Below are 21,326 nucleotides of genomic sequence, written 5' to 3' on the forward strand. Positions count from 1 at the left end.
CTGAGTTCTCTCAGTGACAGGCGTGGACCCTAAAGCAAGGCTGCTTGGTCCAAATTCCAGCACTGCTTACTACCTGGTGACGTTGGGCAAATTACTCAAGATTATGGGGCCTCTTTCTGACAGCCCAGGAGGGTCAGTCAAAGCACCAAGGATGGCCCTCGTGTGCAGGAGCTGCTCAGTAAGGCCTATTTCACTGAGTCCCCCAACTGACTTGTGAACTACTTGCAGAAAGAAAGCCCAGGCCAGCTGTCAGGGGTGGGGGGTGGGGTATGGTTAAAGAACAAGTTCTTGAGAAGAGAAAGGAGCATCAGGGAGCTTATAGGTGGGAGAGGTGGACGAGGGGACCAGCTGAGGAGAAGCCCATTTCCTGTCTCCTTCTGCCAGCTTATCAGCCTCCCTCAGGTACTACTTTGAGGTGCTGCACAAACAGAACGATGAGGGCACTGATCACGTGGAGATCGCGGTGAGTGATTTCATCACCCCATCCCCTACCCCCCCCCCACCCCACACGCCTTTCCCAGCATTCCCTTCCCCATAGCTCTTGAACGCTGTCCCAAATCCAGTGTCCTCCAACGTCTGTGCCCTTCCTCTAATTCTAGTGGAGACGGAATGACCCTGGAGCCAAGTTCACCATCATTGACTCCCCCTCCTTGTCCCTCTTCACAAGTGAGTAGGCTCTGCCTGCCTGGAAGCACATGCCACTCATTCAGGAGAATGTGGCCCAGGGTGAGGTTGGAGGGGCGGAGAGAAGTTCTGCTACTTAGAACACGTGTATGAAGAAGGTCCGGAGAGGATAAAAGCCTGAAGCACCTTTCAGTTAGGGGGCCTTTACTCTCGAGGATCAGAGGTCCGTTTAAGAACATGCTAGACACAGATGTGGTGGTTTCAGATTTGTTGGCTTGGTTTTTTGAAACAGGGTTCTCTCCGTGTAGCCTTGGCAGTCCTGGTACTCAGAGATCTGCCTGCACTAGGGAGGCTGCGGCAGGAGGATCACATATTCAAGGCTATCATATGGAGACTTAAAAATAGACACAAAGCGAGAAATAAGTTCTGAAGGAAATATGTTCAGTGTACAATGTATGTGTATCTAAAAAATTAAATATAAAAAAGAAAAAAGAATAATACAAACAAAGAGAACCGCTAGAGCCTCTGTGAGCCCTCATCTCTGAAAAATGCCCTTACCCATCCATGCCTAACAGTTTGAAAAAAACTACAAGGGACTCTGAGACCATGGGGCTCACTTGAGGTTGACAGTTGATGAACAGCAGACTCGGCATGTTGTATGTGTTTATTTGTGCATACATATACATATGCATGTGTGTATATATGAATGTCACAATAATAATCAAAGACAAAGAGGGTATCAGTTTGAAAGTGGAGGTCTTAGAAGGGCCTGAAGGGAGGAACGGGAAGGGAGAAAGCAATGTAATTCTACTTCAATTAAACATGTATTTTTAGCCAGTGGTACATGACTTTAATCCCAGCACTCAGGAGGCAGAGGCAGAGGCCGAGGACCGAGGGCAGAGGGCAGAGGGCCGAGGGCAGAGGGCCGAGGGCAGAGGGCAGAGGTTAGAGGTTAGAGGGCAGAGGGCAGAGGGCAGAGGTTAGAGGGCAGAGGCAGAGGCAGAGGCAGGAGGAGCTCTGTGAGTTCGAGGCCAGCCTGGTCACCAGAGCTGCTGGGGACCAGCTCCAGCAGAGATCAGCAGAGACTTTGAGAAGAGTGGATGTAGCAGGTGATATAAAGAAGCTGCACCAGACAGCAATTTGAATCTTTTTCTGAGCCTCTAGGAATATATTATTTATCACTGCACTTGGGAGGCCATCTACAGGAGAGAATATGTGTATATCTCTTTCTTCCCAGGGCCACATAGTTTATTTTTATATCTTACAATATTAATCTGTATTTGCATTTCAAAAATATCTAATATGTGACTATTTTTCCAACATGAATAAACACATCCTAAAATCATAAAATAATTGTAATCATAAAATCCAATGATCACAGATCCAGGAGCAAGTAAACAGAATTTAACTAAGCAGAGGAGGAGAGGCCTTTAATATTTCCTCATGGCTAGACAGTTTAGAATCTAAAGGGTGATTTTTAACTTGTAATAAACAAAGCAAAAATTTTTATCAAATTATACTATAATCTATTTTAAAACTTTATATATGTCCTTATTTATATAGCAAATATAATTTCTACAATATTCCTGTCTTTTATTTTTATAATCTCTTAATGATTAACTTATAATGTAAAATCATATCCTTTTGTCTTGATTTTTAGTATTTAAATTTGCATTTTATATTTATAAAAGCATTAATACCTTCACTACAAAGTAAGCAGAAAATGTTCCCAAACTCATCTGTGGGTTTTTGTTCTTTCCCCGTCTCTGGAGACTGGCTAGAACATCCTGTTCAGCCGTTTCACCCATATTAATACTTTTAAATGTATAGGCTCTGTTATTTTTTTAAAATAAGTTTATTTATCGTATTCCCTTTCCCAAGCTGTCTTAGACCATTTATATTTTGAGGACAAAGGGAAACAAGTCAGTAAATCCAAAGGCCACTGTACAAATGATTGCATTTTTAAGTAATAAATCTAATGGAGGGAGTGGGGCGGTCTCCACTCAACCAGAAACTGGAGCTCCGTCGCGCGGCTTCTTCAGCCAAGTACCCAGAGCAAGCTCCAGGGAGCCGGGACTGTTACACAGAGAAACCCTGTTTAAAAATATATATTTTAAAAAAAGGTTGACAAATAGATCCAATCTCTTTTTGCACTATAGCTCTTACTCAGTCAAGACCATGAAGAGAAATTATTGTCTACTTTTTTTTTCCTAAGACAGAGTTTCTTTGTGTAGTTCTTGCTGTCCTGGAACTCAGTGGCCTCAAACTCAGAGATTCACCTGCCTCTGCCTCCTGAGTGCTGAGATTAAAGGTGTGTGCCCCCACAGCCCAGCTCAAAACTGTCATCTTTAAATTTGCAGAATGTGAACTTTTCAGTTCTTTTCACTGTTTATTATTGTCTCGGCATGACTGGTACTCTAAGGCCCCACTAAAAAGTAAAACTGACTATGCTTGGTAGTACACCCTATAATCTCAGGACTCAGGAAGCTGATGTAAGAGGATCTTGAGTTCAAGGCCAGCATGCTCTACACATCTTGCTCTGGCTCAAGAAAAAGAATGAAAATAAATAAAAATGTTGAGCCAGGTGGTAGTGGCACGTGTCTTTAATCCCAGCATTCAGGAGTCAGAGGCATGCAGATCTCTAAGTTCAAGGCCAACCTGGTCTCCAGAGTGAGTTTCAAGACAGTAAGGGCTACACAGAGAAACCCTGTTTCAAAAAATCAGCACCACCACCAATAATAATAATAATAATATTAATAATAATAAATGTCAGAGCTGGGTTGTGGCTTGGTAGTAGAACACTTGCCTAGCATGTACAATACTCTGGTTTTCACCCCCAGTTCAGAAAACAGTTAAAAGTAACATCTTCAGCAGGTGGTGGTCACACACACCTTTAATCCCCAAACTGGGGAGGCAGAGGCAGGTGGGTCTCTGTGAGTTCAAGGCCAGCCTGGTCTACAAAGCAAGTTCCAGGACAGTCAAGACTTACACAGAGAAACCCTGTCTTGAAAAACAAAACAAAACAAAACAAAAAAAGCACTTACTGCTCCTCAGAGACCGAGTTTAGTTCTCAGCAAGCATATCAGGTCGGGCACAGTTAACTATCACACCAGTGCCAAGAGATTGGATGCCCTCTTCTGGCCTTCTCACGCATCAGCCCATATGGCATGTATTCACAAGGACAGACATACAAACATAAATAAAAGTAAAAATAAGTCTTGGGCCAGATGTAGTGGCATATGTCTTTAATCTCAGCCTTTAATCAAGAGCCAGAGGTAGGCCAATCTCTGTAAGTTTAAGGCCATCCTGGTTTATATAGTGAGGTAAAGAATAATCAGGGTTACATGGTGAGACCCTGTCTCAAGAACCAAAAACCCTTTTTTAGAAAGATTAAACTTTGGCTGAATATTTGATGTTGTAGGATATGGAGCATCTTCCAGTTTTTTTTTCAAGTAATCAGTATTGTATGTGTATGCATGTGTGTGTACATGCATATGTGTGCCAGAGAAGGTGTCAGGTGACCTGCTCTATTGCTCTCACTTTATCCCAGGAAGACAGGGTCTCTCAGTGGAACTGAGCTCACTGTTTTGGCCAGGCTGGCTGGTGGGTGAGTCCCTGGGATCTGCCTATTTTTGCTTCACGGCACTGGGGCTACAGGCGATGCCCAGCTTTATGTGGATTCTGAGATTCAAAGTCATGTTTGTGAAGCAGACATGCTTACTCACTGAGGCATATCCTCAGCCCCTTGGTCAATATTTTAATTTTATAATCACCAATGCTGAGAGCCCTGCTTTCAGCATATATAAGTGGTACAAACTAGAAGTTATGTTAAGGGTCATTTTGGAAATTCTTAACAGCTTTTCAAAATGCTGGCGTTCCTGTTTCCTTTCATTGGTGTTATGTTTCTATAAGAGCATCAAACTTCACATGCACCTTAAAAACACCATCTCATATCATACAAAAGTCTTGAACCCAAGCCATGCTATTTCAGGGATTGGCCACTGACATTGCTAGGTGTGTGGCTGAGTGCATTATTGTATGTTCAGGACCAAGGCCAGTGTTGTGTGGTATAACCAGAAACCTGTTACTATTGACACAGTTTTTCACAACCCCCACCTGGTTACACCACTTGGTGTGGGCACATGACCACCAGCTTAAGCTATGGGCTGGAGAAGGGAGGTGGTGTGAACAGACTTGAATCTGAGCTGCAGTGGTTGTGATAAACAGAACTGTAGTTATTGGGGAGGACAGACAGAGGAGAACCTCTGTAGGGCTGTGGATGCCTGGTGGAGCCTCGCTCACCATGTTCACATGGTGCTCACAGATGATACGTGAGAGGCTGCCCATCCTAGAGGTTGGAACTAGATTGCATGGGTTACCATGTTCGTCTTACCAGAGAAGCAGTATACTATGTAAGTGTGGGCTAAGTGAAAGTATGACTGACTCTAGAGTTCTGTCAAGTCAGCAGTAAAGTGTTGCATAATTAAATGAGGTCCACGAGAGCCCATAATAAAAGATAACAAATGTTTATTGGGGAACACTCACAATAGAAAGCCGCTGCATTCCTCTGCTCTGTGGGCACTGGGGTGGCAAACCAAATTCTGGCAGCCAACCATGCAAAGGAAAAAGAGAGGGAGGGATGAGCACACTTCCTGTCTGTGCTTATGGCTCCTCAGACCATGTCCTAATGGGCTGCTATCTAAAAGGCTATCGGCTGAATGAATTCTCACAACACCTTCCCCTTTTGTCTAAATAAGAGGGTTCTAAACCTAAAACAAAACTACACAATAAGTATAGCTCAGTTGGTAGAGCTTGAGACTCTTAATGTCAGGGTCGTGGGTTTGAGCCCCATGCAAGAGTAGTTTCTTGCCCAAACAGCTAGCCTTGTCACATTGAAGGCAAATTCCATAATGAGTTTCTTTAGTGCCCACCAGCCTCTCTGAAGTAATTGGTACTGCCAGGAGCAGACACGTCTCACTGTTGAGAAAAGTCTAAGTTCTTAAAACATTTTAAATGCCATATTCTGTAGGTCTTAGAAAGGTTTAAAGAATACCCATCCATCTGAAATATATCTCTGACATCTAGAAAATCTAACACGACTACAGCTTGACTACTATAGATATCTATTAATCCATAATTTTAATTATATATTACATTTTCAAATGAGCTGTATAGACATAATACCTTAAATAAGAGTATTAATATACATATAACAAAATTGCCCTTAAATTTGTATCAGTAAACCAAAGACCATACCAATGTAAAGTATTCATTCAATGTAAACTTTTTATTTCTTTAGGAAGATCTTGACTGTGACCGTTAACCATTTATAATCAACCTCCTTTAAATGAAAACAAACATTTATAAAAAAAATTATTTTTGAAATTTGGGTGTTGTTTTTTCCAAACTGCTTTTTGCTAATTGGGGGTACTGTTAATCAGGTCTTTTATCAAGTATCCTGTGTGGTTAGTCCACCTCATCCAGCAGTCCTGAAGCTGTCATGGATGTTCTACCAACTGGGCCATCGCTTCAGGGGGTCTTGTTTGATCAAACCATATTAGTTAGTTGGTAAGGAATCCACAGCTTTTTATCCTCTGTAGAAACAAAAGCGGAACCTGTTTTCCAAACTAACATGTCCTTAAACTTAAATTTTGAAGTCAATATACCTTTAAAATATATATGTTGGTTTAGATTAGCAGCCTGTACAATGAAATGTCTCTCTGTAGCCAGCTCATTGATAGTGAAAAATTCAAAGAAAACACAATAAGATCTATAATCTAGATTCTTTATGTATTTTTCACTTTTTAGTGCCTTTTTAAAAATTTAACATTTTATTTAAATTAAATTTTATTTAATTTAAAAAAATACTGTTTTTGAGACAGTATTTCTCTGTAACCCTGGCTGTCCTGGATCTTACTCTGTAGGCCAGGCTGCCCTTGAACTCAGAGATTCACTTGCCTCTGCCTCCCAAGTGCTGGGATTAAAGTCATGTCCCACCATGTTTGTCTAGAATTCATTTTTTTCTTTTTTAAAGCTTTCTCAGGCTTTATGTGGAAATTTTTGCCAAACTTTTGGGCACCTAAAGATCAGAAAATCAAAACAGTCAGCCACTGACTCTTACCTCTACCTCAATCTGAAATGGCGATCCTGCCTCCAGGAATCTCAAAATGAGACTGTGTCTGAGAGCTGTCTCTTCCCATTTTATATTCCTCTTTAGGGCGGGGGATTAAAGGCGTGCACCACTACTACCTGGTTTCTATGACAAACTAGTGTGGCTACTGGGATTAGAGGTGTGTGTCACCACTGCCTGGTCAGTCAGGTTGACTGGGGAGCTATTTTACTCTAATCTTCAGGCAAGCTTTATTTATTAAAATACAAATGAAATATCACTACAGCCATGAGGCTGTAGCTTACCGGTAATGTTCTGGTATATTTTCCTTTGACACCTACATGGTGTCTCTTTGACTCCACCTACTTTCTCTATATATATATCTCTGTTCAGATTTCCTGCCTGGCTTTACTCTGCTAAGCCATTGGCTAAAACACCTTTATTCATCAACCAATAAAAGCAACACATATACAGAAGGACTTCCCGCATCAGTAAAATATTTTGAGGAGGAAAAGTATCTTTTTCTAGTCTATGCAAAATCGTGATATGCTCTGGCCATGAGGTGAAGCAGGTTCACAGGAGCCAGCCAAACCCACAGGTTTTGGGGCATCTAAGGGCAAGGGCTCAGGCAGGGGCTTCAGCACAGCTTAGACTTTACCTGCAGGAATGCAGAGGCTGTGCCTGAGCTCCCCCACCTGTCCATCAAAGCACACTCAATTCTGTGAGGTCCAACAGCTTCTTCTGTTCTCTTCTCCCTGGGCACAGATGAGACCACCCTAAGGATGGATGAGGTGGGCCACATCCCACAGACAGCAGCCAGTCATGTGAGCTCCTCCAATAATCCCCCCAGGGATGAGCAGCCACCAGCTGACATGCTGCGGCCTGACCCTCGGGACACCCTCTATCGAGGTAAGACCTTGGTGACATACTGATCACCATGTCGAGGGTCTGCATGAGCCAGGTTCTCTCTGTTGATGGACAAGATGCAGGGGACCTGTCTATTCTATTGTTGGCCCAAAGTCACAAAATCTTTTCCCCTTTGAAGTGTAAAAAATAGCATACAGACCACAATTACAGGAACATTTCTGTCCAATTTATGATTCTACAAATCATTATAGTGATTGTCCAACCCCCACCCCAGACCAGAAATGGAATGAGAGCCCAGATGTTCTCGCTCAGTCCTCTCTGGCCACAAATGCCAGCCTGTGGGTCCCAGCTCTTATCATCCAGCAAGGAATAGCTCAGTCTTTTGGTTTGATGCTGAGGACGGGATCTGGGACCTTGAACTGAGTGAGCTTGTGCCCTGCCACAGAGTGCACCCCCAGGTGGTCATGTTCACATCTTAAAAGCTGACAGTGTGCCCCGTTTCTTCCCTTTGAAATAAAAGAAGGTGGCGGCCAGATGTGTCACCTGTCTACAGTCCCAGCAGTCAGGAGCATGAGGCAGGAAGATCCCGAACTTGTGACCATGGCAGACCCCGTCCCAGAAAAGCAGAACCGAAAAATAGCGAAAGCTGGGCAGTGGGAGGAAGGGAGGAAATCCAGGTAACGGGAGTACACTAAGGTGGAGCCTCGAGGCCCCTTGGAGTGCCACTAGACAGTTACCCAATTGTACCGTCCCTGCTCCCACCACTAAAGAGCAGTGGCAGCCTCATTGTGGCACACTCAGCTGGTAGAAATGAATTGGCACCACAGTGGTCACCCGTGACTACAGTTGGAGGCTGCTCTGGTGGAAGACATCAGGTCTCCCCCACCCAGAAGCCTTTGTGGTCCTAAGATATTTGTGCGTTCACTTCTTCACACACTCCAATCCTCTTCCCTTCTGTTCTCAGTGCCTCTGATCCCCAAGTCCCATCTGCGCCATGTCCTGCCTGATTGTCCCTACAAACCCAGCTACCTGGTAGACGGGCTTCCGCTACAGCGCTATCAAGGCCTCCGCTTTGTAAGTTGTGCCCCTAGACCCTGGAGGACTGGGAGAAGGCCTGCGGCCTGTGGCTGGGGGTATAGGGGATGGGAGATGGGTGAACTGTCCTGCAGAACCTGCAGGTAGATGCCCTGCCTTCGAATCTGTCTTCTCCCCCAGTTCTTCAGCCTGGTGACTCTGCTCCAAGGACCACACAAACCCTGTCCTGTCTTCTCAGTCCAGCAACTGGGTAGCCAGTGACATTTTAAACTCACTGACAAGATGCTTGAGATAATGTACTAGATGTGGGTGGTAGCTTTATCTGTGTGGAGAGTGAGGGAGCAGAAAGAACGTGAAACACCTAGAGATGAAGATGGAGGACCGGAGGCAAGAAGGAAGTGGTCAAGAGTCATGGCCAGGCCAGGGAGTGTGGGCCATGATTGAGGACATTGTTGGTGGTGGTGAGCTCAGGCTGTGTTTAAGGGGCAAAGGGAATGGAGTGTAGAAAGGGCTCAGTGCTGAGAGAGTAGATAAAGACAGGCTCCAGAATGGAAGGAGGGGATCGGGTGGCAAAAGGAAGAAGGAATGGTCTTGGTGACAACTAAAGGAGACAGATGGCCCAGGGAACCCAAAAGAGCAGGTCTGAGAACACTGAAGTCTGGACTGCATAGTTGGCTGTGACATTCAACTCCGTAGCAGCCCTCCCTGTCCAGTGCGGCTCATCCTAGGCTGGTTCCTCCCCAGGATTCCCCACCTCATGTGCCCGTGTCTCCTCTGCTTTCAGGTTCATCTGTCCTTTGTTTATCCCAATGACTATACTCGTCTGAGCCACATGGAGACCCACAATAAATGCTTCTACCATGAAAGTGCCTACGACCAGGAAAGGTGTGTAGGACTTTCGGGGGATCTGTAGGAGTCAGGAGAGCCGCCTAGGCTGGAGGGGCCCCTTCACACTGAGGAGTTCTGGGCCCCCTCACGTGCACCTGTGTGGATGGACCCTCACAGAACAGACGGCCCCAACTCCTTTCTCACTCCTGCCCAGGTAGAACCTGTAAGGAGTCTGGTGTGTGTACACATGTCCCTTCCTCCTACAGGTCCAGCTTCCAGGAGTATATCAAGATGGACAAGCCAGAGAGAGAGGGCCTGGAGCAGCCAGGTACAGAGGCAAATGTGGCTAAGGCTGCCAGGGTGCACCTAGCTGCAGGTGGCGGTGGTCTCTTTCTAGGGAACATTCTAATAGCCTTGCATGACGAACTTAGCATGTAAACCCTCCTGATCAGTCCCTCTTCACAATCCAGGGAGGAGGAGCTTAGCATGCAAATCCTCCTGATCAGTCCCTCTTCACAATCCAGGGAGGAGGAGCTTAGCCTGCAAATCCTCCTGATCAGTCCCTCTTCACAATCCAGGGAGGAGGAGCTTAGCATGCAAATCCTCCTGATCAGTCCCTCTTCACAATCCAGGGAGGAGGAGCTTAGCATGCAAATCCTCCTGATCAGTCCCTCTTCACAATCCAGGGAGGAAGAGCTTAGCATGCAAATCCTCCTGATAAATCCCTCTTCACAATCCAGGGAGGAGGAGCTTAGCATGCAAATCCTCCTGATCAGTCCCTCCTCACAATCCAGGGAGGAGGAGCTTAGCATGCAAACCCTCCTGATCAGTCCCTCTTCACAATCCAGGGAGGAGGAGCTTAGCATGCAAACCCTCCTGATCAGTCCCTCTTCACAATCTAGGGAGGAGGAGCTTAGCATGCAAACCCTCCTGATCAGTCCCTCTTCACAATCCAGAGAAGCATGCTCTAGAGAGACCCTGTCTTGCTGTGGCCTTCCTTCATGAGGGACCAGGGATGGCTGAGATCACCTATTGAGTCCTAAATGGTGCTGATGCTTGAGGTGTTTTATATCTCTCGGCTCACAACCTTTTAAGAGGTTGGGGTTTGTTTGTTTATTTGTTTTAAGCTTTTCTTTATTTGCATATGTGCTTTTTTTTATAAAAAAAAATCTCATGCTGGCATTCAGGATAGCCTGGAACTTGCTGTGTAGACCAGGCTAGACTCAACTTTGTGTCAATCCTCCTGTCTCTACCTTCCAAGTGCTATGATTATAGGCATGAACACCTTCATGCTGCCCATCAGCCTTGATGTCAATAGCAAAACTGGGGTGGCGGAGGTGGAGTAACTTGTGCAGGGTCACCCAGCAAATGACCCCCTTCTGGGCCCCCTCGGTCTGGTCGGATGTGTAACCATCTGCTGTTCTGTGTCTTTTGGGAAGGATAGAAACCTCCTGAAATGAGGAATGATTCTTAACAGGTTTTGAGGATGACCTTCTAGAAGAATCCCAGTATGAAGAAGTAGCAGAGGAGATCCCTGCCTCCCGAGATGAGGACGCTGGGACACTAGGGAGGAAGCCACAGACTACTTCCACCCCGGGGCTGGGCATCACTGACTACCACCTCCGGAAGCTCTTGGCTCATCCGCAGAGCGGCCCACTGGCACATTTTCCCAAATACAACTCTACACCTCCCTCTCCAACAAGGGCAAGTGACATCCTAGACCGGCAGCCAGAGAAAAGGAAGGGGAAAAGTAGCCCTGTGACCAACCAAGATTTGTCTCATTCTGACAAGGGGACCCTGAAGAACCTGCCTCTCATTCCTAGAGCTCGACCCACTAGGGACAGTCCTGGGAAGACTCTGGAGCAGTCTCAGTGGCTGAATCAAGTGGAGTCCTTTATTGCTGAGCAGAGACGGGCTGACCGGATGGAGCCCCAGGCTCCTGCTCCTAGCAGGGACTGGCGTGGGGAGGAGGAAGTGGTGGTAGCAGCGGGCCAGGAAGGAGAAGTGGAAGAAGAGGAAGAGGGGGAAGAAGAGGAGGAAGACATGAACGAGGCGTTCGAATATGTACCTGTGTTTGACCCGGTGGTGAACTGGGACCAGACCTTCAGTGCTCAAAACCTCGACTTCCAAGCCCTGAGGACCGACTGGATTGATCTGAGCTGTAACACATCTGGCAACCTGCTGCTTCCGGAGCAGGAGGCCCTGGAAGTCACACGGGTCTTCCTGAGAAAGCTCAGCCAGAGGACCCGGGGGTAAGGTAAAGGGCTCCCCTGGGGCTGGGGCGTGGGTAGACGGCAGCCGCTGCCCTCGGGGAGCACCCCCCCAACCTGTGGGATGAAAGCAGGGTTCCTGCTGCAGGAATAGCAAACCTTTGCTGGTATTCTGGGGTGTGAGAAGGTTGTGTGGCTTCACCCTGACTGGAGCTGAGGACTGGCACCTGCCCTCTGAGAGGGAGCTTGGGAACAGAGAAACAAGCAAAGCAGGCTGGAAACATAAGTCACAGCCTCAGATGGAGCTTAGAGGGCGTGGCTAGAGCCCTGCCCTCCCTCACCTTTCCTTTCCTCCCCACTCCTTATACCCTCTCTTACTTCATATGCTCATTTGTTAAATCAATCAAGATTCTCAGAGAAAAGTCACAGGCTATTAAACTCAGTATGCTGGTGTGTGCAAACGTGTTGGCTTCACACGTACCTTCACAGCACGGTTCAGCTGTCACTAGTGTCTAATAACTCCTGGGCATTTCCATTCCCTTGTGTTAACTTGGGTTCCTGTACCCACACCCACTAGTCAAGTGCTGCCCTACTAAACTATGTCCCTAGCCCTTTCTGTTCTTTCTTTATGAAATAGGGTCCTAATGAGTTACTAAGGCTGGCCTTGAACTTGTTATGTAGCACAGCCTGGAACTTGAGATCTTCTTGCCTCTGCCCCCAGAGGAGCTGGGGTTCCAGATCTGTGCCTCAAGGCTTGAGGACAGGGAAAGGAGAGGAGAGGAAAAAGTTCTCCCGGCGAGTTATTTTTAAACAGTTCTCTCTCACCATGGTTATTTTAGTGTGCTATAAAACAGAGCTAGCCCACCTGTCTAAGTGCATCCTGTACCCTGACTGCCCCACCTCTATTCTGTCCCCCATTCTTCGCAGGCTCGGGTAACCACTGTTCTACTCTGTGCTTCCGTAGGTAGCTTTTTTCTTCTACATATAGATGAGGACATGTGGTATTTGTCTTTCTGTGCCTGAGTTATTTGTCCTACAATTGCATCCGTGTTACTGTGGAAGGATTCTGCTGTTTATAGCTAGATAACATTTCATCCTATATATAAATCAATGCTGTTTACTCATTCAGTTATGGTAAACACTTTGGTTCAACATTTTGACGATTGTAATGAGAGCTGCCGTGCACATGTGAGGGCAGAAGCCGTTCACAGACCAATTTCAGTTCCTTTGGGTAGTGGGGTAGCTGGATCAGATGGGAACTCTAGTTGGAGTTTTTTTGAGGAGCCTCTGTGACTTTTTTCTTTAGTAAGCCACACTAACTTAAGTTCCCACCAGCGTGTGAGAGGGTCACCCGTGGTCTATCTGCATCTTCCATTTTATTTTGGTCAACTTGACAGCTGTCAATCTTGTTGGGGTGAAATGGTGTCATTTTGATCTTACCCTGATGATTAACAATACTGAATATTTTCATATACTTGTTAATCATTTTTTAAAGATTTATTTATTTTATCTTATATGTATGAGTATTTTGTCTGCATGTTTGTGAGCACATTGTGTATGTTCCTAGTACCCTAAGAGGCCCGAAGAGGGTGCTAGATCCTCTCAAACTGGAGACAGTTATGGTTGTGAGCCACCCTGTGGGTACTGGGAAGCAAACCCAGGTCCTCTGGAAGAACAAGTGCTGTTAACCACCCTTTCTGGCCCATCCACTTCCTGCCCCTTCAACTCTTTTTGATCTTGTTTGGTTTGGGGTTTGTTGTTATTGTTTGACATAGCATCTCTCTGTGTTGCCTAGACCAGCCTTGGTTTGTTTTTGTTGTTGTTTGTTTGTTTGCGTGTTTTGGTGACCCTCCTGTGCCCTCTTTCTAAGTGCTAGGATTATAGACCTGTGCTACCATGCCTGACTTTTTGTTTTTTGTATGTGATCTTGACTGGTCTGGAACTTACTATTTGGATAGAGCTAGCCTTGGACTCACAAGCAGAACTCTTGTTGCTTGGACTTATAGACATATACCTGACTTTTGATGTTTTTTATTTTGTTTTGTTTTGTTTTTTGAGATGAAGTCTTGAGCATGTGTGAACCTGGAATACAGGTCATGCCTCAATGTTTATTTTACTATCTTTTAAAAGGTATCTCTCTGTTTCCAGAGAGATAGCTCAGTGGATAAGAAAAGTGGAAAGTTTTCATTTACCATGAAAACTTTAGGGCCTGAGTTCAAATTCCCACAGAACAGCCTAGTTCGGCTTTCCATGCCTGTAATTCCAGCGGTGGTGGGGGAGACACGCAGAGCTGGTGAGGTCTCTGTTCCCCTGGGCGTGTGCTTCCTCTAGTTTGACAGAGTCGTAATTGTTCATTTTGGCTTTCTGTTGCCTGTGCTTTGAGGCTCATTCAGACAGCCTTTGCCCAGAGCAATGTCCCGAAGCATTCATTACCTGGGTGTTTTCTTTAGCGGTGCCACCATTTCTGGTGCTAAATAGAAACGTCTGAGCCTGACTGGCTTTGAGTTGATTTTTGAGTGGAGAGAAATGTGGGCTTCGTTTTATTCTTCTGCACATGTAATTCCTGCTTCCAGCAGACACTGTTCCCTAGACAAGGTACGTTTTACTGCCTTGGTTGCCAATCCGTTGGCTGGAAATGCCTGGCTTATTTCCGGGCTCACTCACTGATGGACAGCTGTGGGCTGTTGCTGTTTTGAGTACCCGGTGTTGGGTGAGTATGCTTAGAATTGTAGCAGCCTCCTGGTGGGTTTTCCCTTTAGTCAGTATGAAGTGGCTTTTTGTCTCTTCTGACTGTTTTGGTTTGAAGTTTGTGTTTTTAGATATTAAAGCAACACCCGTTTCCTAGGCCATTTGCTTGGAGCACCTTTGCCATCCTCTTACTCTGCGGTAGTGTCTTTATTTGATGGAGACGTGTGTTTTTTTGAAGGCAACAAATAGATGAATCCTGTTTCGTTTTGTTTATTTTCGAGACAGGGTTTCTCTGTAGCTTTGGAGCCTGTTCTAAAATTAGCTCTTATAGACTAGGCTGGCCTTGAACTCACAAGAGATCTGCCTGCTTCTGCCTCTTGAGTGCTGGATTAAAGGTAGTGTGCCGCCACTGCCCGGCTTTTTTGTTTGTTTGTTTCGTTTTGTTTGTTTTTTAAGATTCATTTAAAAAGGTTTTTTGCCCTTATTTCTATTTTATGTGTATATTCTTTTGCCTGCACGTACATCTGTGTACCACATGTGTGCAGTGCCTGCAGAATCCAGAAGAAGGTGTTTGGTCCCCTGTGGCTGGTTTTACAGATGCTTACGAACTGTCGTGTGGGTGCTGGAATCCTGCACAGGCCCTTTGGAAGAGTAGCCAGTAGTCTTAACTGCTGAGTCATCTCTCCAGATCCAAGATTTACTTTTAGTGTGTGTATACGGGGAGTGCTAGGAGTGGGGAGGGCTTGTGCATGTGTGAGTGTCGATGCCCTCAATATTTAGAGGAACCTGTCAGATCCCCTGGAGCTGGATGACTGTTAGCCACCTGATGTGGGTACCAGAAATTCAACTCAGGCTCTCTGAAAGACGGCAAACACTCTTTACCACTGAGCTATCTTTCAAGTCCCTGGATCCTGTATTTATTTGTTTGTTTGTTTTTGTTGTTGGTTTTTTGTTTTGTTTTGTTTTGAGACAGGGTTTCTCTATGTAGCCCTGGCTGTCCTAGAACTCTATCTGTAGACCAGGCTGGCCTCAAACTTAAAGAGAGCCACCAGCCTCTGCCTCCCAAGTGCTGGATTTAAAGGCATGAGCCATCACTGCCCAACTTGTTTTTTTTTTTTTCTTAATGTGGGTCAACTTCCCAAGGAATCTGTCACAAGATTCCCTTACATTGAGTCTTAGAGCTATAAAAGGCCTTAAAAATCATTCCACATTTGAAGATGAAGGAGTGAGTCTTAGGGCGGATGTATATCTTGTATGAGCCTCTACAGCTAACCAATGGCAGGGCAAAGACAAAACTAGGATCTGACAACTGAGCCTGCAGGCTTTTACCACACACCCTCTGCTCACTCTGGGGGTCCTCTGTACCTCAGGAGATACCAGCTGCAGCGCATTGTGAATGTGGAGAAGCGCCAGGACCGGCTGCGTGGAGGCCGCTACCTCCTGGAGCTTGAACTGCTGGAAGGCCAGCGCCTGGTGCGCCTCTCAGAGTACGTGTCCACTCGAGGCTGGCGGGGAGGTGACAGCATTGGCGGAGAGGACACAGAAAACCGGAACCTGCAGGGCTTGGTCTGGAGCCCACATCGTCGCCGCAGACATTTGCTCAATGTCCAGGATCCAGAGCCAAAGCTGTGCTGGCCGCAAGGTTTCTCCTGGAACCATCGAGCTGTGGTCCACTTTATCGTGCCTGGTAAGTGTTACCAGAATGGGGTCTTGGTGATCACCATGAGCACTGGGCCTGCTTTCTTCATTTTATCTCCCAAGGATTTCTGAGTGAAGCCTTTGAGGAACTGGGATTCACAAGGGAGAACAGAGTGAGCTTTGTGTGGAACCGAGACCTCATGCTGAGTTGAAGCCACTGCTTTGTGCCATGCTGTGTCTCCGGGTTGGGTGTGAGCACCAATTTGGGTTGTTGTTGTTGAAGAAATAAGAGTGAGGGTATTATATGGAGTGGGTTTTATTTCGATTATTTTTTGTGCTGCTGGAGATCAAATCCAGGGCCTGGCACTTGCTAAGCAAGGCACGGAGCCACACCTCCAGCCCTAGAGTCGTCTGTACGATGAGGAGGGAAAACATGAGACAATATAAAAATGAAAAACAAGAGACAAGAGTGTGAGTAAGATGGATAGAGAGCGGGTTTGTTAAAACTGGGCAGGGTTGCTGCCATGAGGCCCACCCAAGGCTGTCTCCCAGTTTGCCTGGGAGGTGTTCGGCGAGCTATAGAAGGCCCGTGCACTGGCCCTCAGGTCCTTGTGCTTCATGCTAACGATTCCTATAGTTGCATTATCTCCTGGCAGAGGTAGATGGGACTCCTGACTTGGGCAGAGCGGAAGGATGTTTTCTTTTCCCTAACTCTGCCGTGTTCTCCCTGCTTGACCTACCTGCGTAGTGAAGAACCAGGCTCGCTGGGTGCAGCAGTTCATCAGAGACATGGAGGGCCTGTCCCAAGTCACTGGCGACCCTCATTTCAACATCATTATCACAGACTACAGCAGCGAGGACATGGATGTGGAGATGGCTCTGAAGAGATCGAGGCTGCGGAGGTGAGGAAGGTCTCTGGCTGCAGATGCCTTGCCCCCTTGCCAGCATCCCAGGACTACTGGTCAGGGCAGAACCAGAAGTGGCAGCCAGCTCTCCTGAGTCCTGATGTTAAACTTTACACCCCTGCCCACAACTCAGGAGCAGCTGCCGTCTCTGCTTTATGCCTCCCAACTTCCTTCAGGGACCCTACAGCTGAATCCTCACACTCGGCCCCTCCTTCTCTTCCTGCAGCTACCAGTACCTGAAGCTGAGTGGAAACTTTGAGCGCTCCGCTGGACTGCAGGCTGGCGTAGATCTGGTGAAGGTAATGGGCCTCAAGGACGCTTGGGAAGGTGATCAAGCGTAGTTAAGAGGCAGAGAGACACTGGGAAGAGAGTCAGCTCCTTAGTAGGAAAGGGATTGGGTCACAGGACTGTGCTTGTCACTGTCCATTCCTGTAACAAGATAACCTGAGTGTCCTCCTTCGCTTTCTGTTGCTGTGATAAACACCATGACCAAGAGCAACGTGGGGAAGAAAGGGTTTAGCTGGTTCACGCGTCTGGATCCCAGTGGATCACTGATGGAGGGCAGGACAGGGCGGGGACGCAAGTAGGAACCATGGTAGGCTTGCTCCTCATAGCTTGCTCAATTTTCTTTTCACTTTAGTTTTATGAGCCGCCCTGTGGGTGCTGGGAGTCAAGCCCAGGCCCCCGGCAGAGCAGCCAGTGCTCTTCACCTCTCAGAGCCACCTCTCCAGTCTCCATCTTGTTTTCTCGCCTGGGGAGGCACCATCCACATGGTCTGGACCCTCCCACATCAGTCATGAATCAAAGTGCCCCATAGACTTCTCCAGATGTCAGTCTGATGGGGGCATAATTGAGGTTCTTCTTCCTAGATGATCCTAGCTTATGTCAAGTTGATACAAAAAAAAAATCAGCTTACTGCATTAAATTACGATAACATTAGTTTGTTAATTATTTGTGATGTTGGGAATTGCACTCGAGGCCTTGTGCGTGCTAGGCAAGCACTCCACCACCCAGCTCTGGAAAGGTTCGTTTGGGTCTTGGTTTTAGTCAGTGATCACTTTGCCCCATTGCTTTTGGGCCTGTGGTGAGGGAATGAATCATGGCACAGAATCCATGGCACAGGACACTGCTCGCCCCATGGTAGCCAAGAAGTGAAAGAGAAGGCTGGGCTCCCAGAATCCACGCCTCCTCGTGACTTAACCCCTTCCACTGGGCCCCACACTGGTTTCCAGTGGCACCACAGGCTGGAAAGCAATCCTTTATCACATGACCTTTGGGGGATACTTCGAAACCTTAGCAAGGAGCATCCTTGGCACGGTATTGTGGACCCTGCACTGCAAGGGGACTGAGGAAATGAGGTGTTTTCCAGTTGTCAGAGTCCACAGACCCCATGAAACATGGGGCAGAAATCAGGCATTGTGGTATGTGTCTATAATCCCAGCTCCGAGGAGTCTAAGACAGGGGGAGCTTGACTTGAGGCCACCTGGACTACACAACCAATCCCAGACTAGTCTTCCGAGAGTCGTCTCAGAAGAAAGTGGGAGAGGAGCCTGTGTTCACCGTGTGATGTGAGAACTCGGCCCTGCTAACCGGGGTTGTAGAAATCTGTCTCGTATTTAGCTTTGTGTAACCTGTCAGTCGCTCCAGTAGGGAAGGGCCTGAGGAGGCCTCTAGAGTAGTGGTCACGACCCCCTTGACAAGCCTGTCTCCAAAAAAAAAAAAAATTACGATTCATAATAGTATCAAAATTATAGTTATGAAGTAGCAACATATTTTATGGTTCAGAGTCATCACCACATGAGGAACTGTATTAAAGGGTTGCAGCGTTAGAAAGGTTGAAAACAGCTGCTCTAGAGAGTGGCCCCGTCTCCCAGCTCTGGTCCAGAGGTCTGCTGACCTTGCCTTCTCCATCCCCAGGATCCACACAGCATCATCTTCCTCTGTGACCTGCACATCCACTTCCCAGCAGGAATCATCGATACCATCCGCAAGCACTGTGTAGAGGGCAAGATGGCCTTTGCCCCCATGGTGATGCGGCTGCACTGTGGGGCCACCCCGCAGTGGCCTGAGGGTGAGCCTTGCCCTGGATGAGGAAGAGGAGACACCCTCTGACCTTAGTGTTTAACCCCAAGACTGGAAAAGTTTATGCCTAAGCATCAGCATCTTCCCCATCCTGCCTTCCCGTGTTCTCTGATCTTTGGAGAGACCCGGGGCTCTACTGACAAACACAGTAGCAGGCGAAGCAGTGGCTCTTTCCCCTGGTCCCCAGCATGCATTCATCCAGCATTCAGAAAGCATTTGCTATGGGTTGGATGCTGTGCCCGGAGGATAGGAAGGTGGAGAGAGGAAGTAGATGGGAAAACCAACTCACAGCTGCCAGAAGACTGCTGGGATCACATCCTAACTGCCAGGCTACAGTTAGGTTGTAACATCAGTCTACAGTCACTGCTGTGTTTGCTGAATCTCAGGCCTTGATGGGGGACCCCCCCAGGCAGTCCAAGGGTTTTCCTTAGCTGACAGTCTTTTGCCTCTGCTGCTCAACTCTGTACCTCCAGAAGAGCCTGTGGGAACACAGCATCCAGCTCGTTCAACAGTGTCTTGTCTGTACACAGGCTACTGGGAGGTCAATGGATTTGGGCTGCTTGGCATCTACAAGTCCGACCTGGACAAGATTGGAGGAATGAACACCAAGGAGTTCCGAGATCGCTGGGGAGGCGAAGACTGGGAGCTGCTGGACAGGTGACGTAGGAGCAGGGCCTTCAGAGCCTCGGAGCCGTGCTGCCGAGTCCCAGGGCTGGGAAAGTATGCTGGTCTGGGAGCTCCCGGAGGCTGGCTTCACTGACACTCGGGCTGTGTATCCAGCAGAGCAGGTGATCCATCCACTGTGAGTCACAGTCTGAGTGGGCGGTTGAGCTGTCACAGGTAAAGCAAGATGCTGGAGCTAAGTGGGGAGTGATGATGTTCTCAGGACCAGGCGAGCTACTGGGCGCTTTCTCCCCAGCCAGGGATCATGCTCTTCCCAGACACAGCTGCCTGCAGGAGGGCCTGAAAGCTGTGAGAGGACCTGGGAGACAGGCCAAGGGTTAGGGGGGAGTTGGGAGCCAGCACAATTGGCAGTGTAGACCATTGAATGGCAACGGGATATCCAGGGGATCTGCATTCCTGGAGGTGAGAAGGGAAGGGGCTCTGAGAAGAGTAAATAGTCTCCGAGAAGGGAGAAAGGGCTGAGCAAATAGTGCGTTTGCCTAGCGTAAATGAGGTCTTAGGCTCAATCCCTAGTGCTAAAGAAGGAGGGGCACGTGTGTGTAGGTGTGTGTACATATACACACATTCATCACTTTTGTCATCATTGTGACAAAGTCCTTGACTAAAGCAATTTTAGGGGAAGAAGAGTTGGGGGAGGATCCGTGCAGGGCGTCGTTCATAGAGATGGGAACTCCTGGCCCTGGGCAGACTAAGAAGCAGAGCGAAAGAAACAGCCTGGGACTAAGACAGAGTGAGACACGTGACCCAGTGCAGACCCTGTGTTATCATGTACTCATACACTTATATTCTTAACCTGGTGTGGTAGCTACATCGCTAATCCCAGTACTGGGGAGACAGGAGGCAGGAAGGCTGCCATAAGTTCAAGGCCAGCCTGGGCTACACAGCAAGACCTTGTCTCAATCTCCATTCCCCCCAAAAAAGGGAAGGAAAAAGGAGAGAAATGGGGGGCGCACAGTGGGAGCAGTAGACCGGGCAGGTGGCCAGCAAAGTGTTACTAGCAAGAAGCAGGGTTCTTGTGTGGCCGCTGGGCTGCAAGAAGGGGAGGAGCCTGTTGCAGTGAGAATGTTTCTCCCTGCATTTGCATGTGAGTCCTCTTTCCCAAAAGAAGGGGAAGGGAGAGGATGCCACCTGGAGTTATGAGCCTAAGGTAGGCCCTGAGAGGGGGAAGGAAAGCCTGTAAGTGTGGGAAGGAGGAAGGGACAGGCCAGGGGCACCAGGGACTTCCTGCTTCTTGAGAGGGAGGACAAGGTGCAACCACCAACCTCTGGGTTATTATTGGCAAGTGGGGTTCATGCCCAGGACCTCATTCATCCTCACCAAACTCCTGGGCTCGGTGTAGGTGTCTCCATTTCTCAGAGGGAAAACTGCTCGTGAAGAGTAGTTAATAACTTGCCCCTTCTCTCCTGAAAAGCAGCAGAGGCTTTAAAATCAGACCCATCTTTGATTTCCCACTGGAGAAAAGAGAACAGAAGAATACTGAAATACTGAGAATTAAAGGTGGGGTGGAGAGAGGTTCAGAGAGCTCGTGTCAAATAACTCAATCCCAGGGATCCACATCACAGTGACTCCGAAGCAGATGGGAGCCCAGTGTAGTGGTTACTGTCACCACGACACTTCGTGCTGGGTTTTGTGCTTTGATACAGACCTCCAAAATAG

The 21,326-nt window shown here is 47.5% G+C and overlaps 1 protein-coding gene across 2 annotated transcripts in view; it reads left to right on the forward strand.

The window, feature by feature from the left end:
* The window catches only part of B4galnt3 (beta-1,4-N-acetyl-galactosaminyltransferase 3), a 106,888-nt gene that overhangs the window by 82,588 nt on the left and 2,974 nt on the right, over nt 1-21,326 (forward strand). For both annotated transcript variants that reach the window (XM_048444370.3, XM_085687039.2), the window contains exons 8-19: nt 385-463; nt 600-666; nt 7,499-7,642; nt 8,565-8,674; nt 9,420-9,520; nt 9,730-9,791; nt 10,941-11,715; nt 15,732-16,048; nt 16,748-16,901; nt 17,131-17,203; nt 18,822-18,975; nt 19,517-19,643. In XM_048444370.3, coding sequence (XP_048300327.3) covers nt 385-463; nt 600-666; nt 7,499-7,642; nt 8,565-8,674; nt 9,420-9,520; nt 9,730-9,791; nt 10,941-11,715; nt 15,732-16,048; nt 16,748-16,901; nt 17,131-17,203; nt 18,822-18,975; nt 19,517-19,643 — 2,163 coding nt within the window. The remainder of the gene's footprint in view (nt 1-384; nt 464-599; nt 667-7,498; nt 7,643-8,564; nt 8,675-9,419; nt 9,521-9,729; nt 9,792-10,940; nt 11,716-15,731; nt 16,049-16,747; nt 16,902-17,130; nt 17,204-18,821; nt 18,976-19,516; nt 19,644-21,326) is intronic.

The sequence above is a fragment of the Myodes glareolus genome, chromosome 3 (genome assembly GCF_982192425.1).
Source record: "Myodes glareolus chromosome 3, mMyoGla1.1, whole genome shotgun sequence".
NCBI lineage: Eukaryota > Metazoa > Chordata > Mammalia > Rodentia > Cricetidae > Myodes > Myodes glareolus.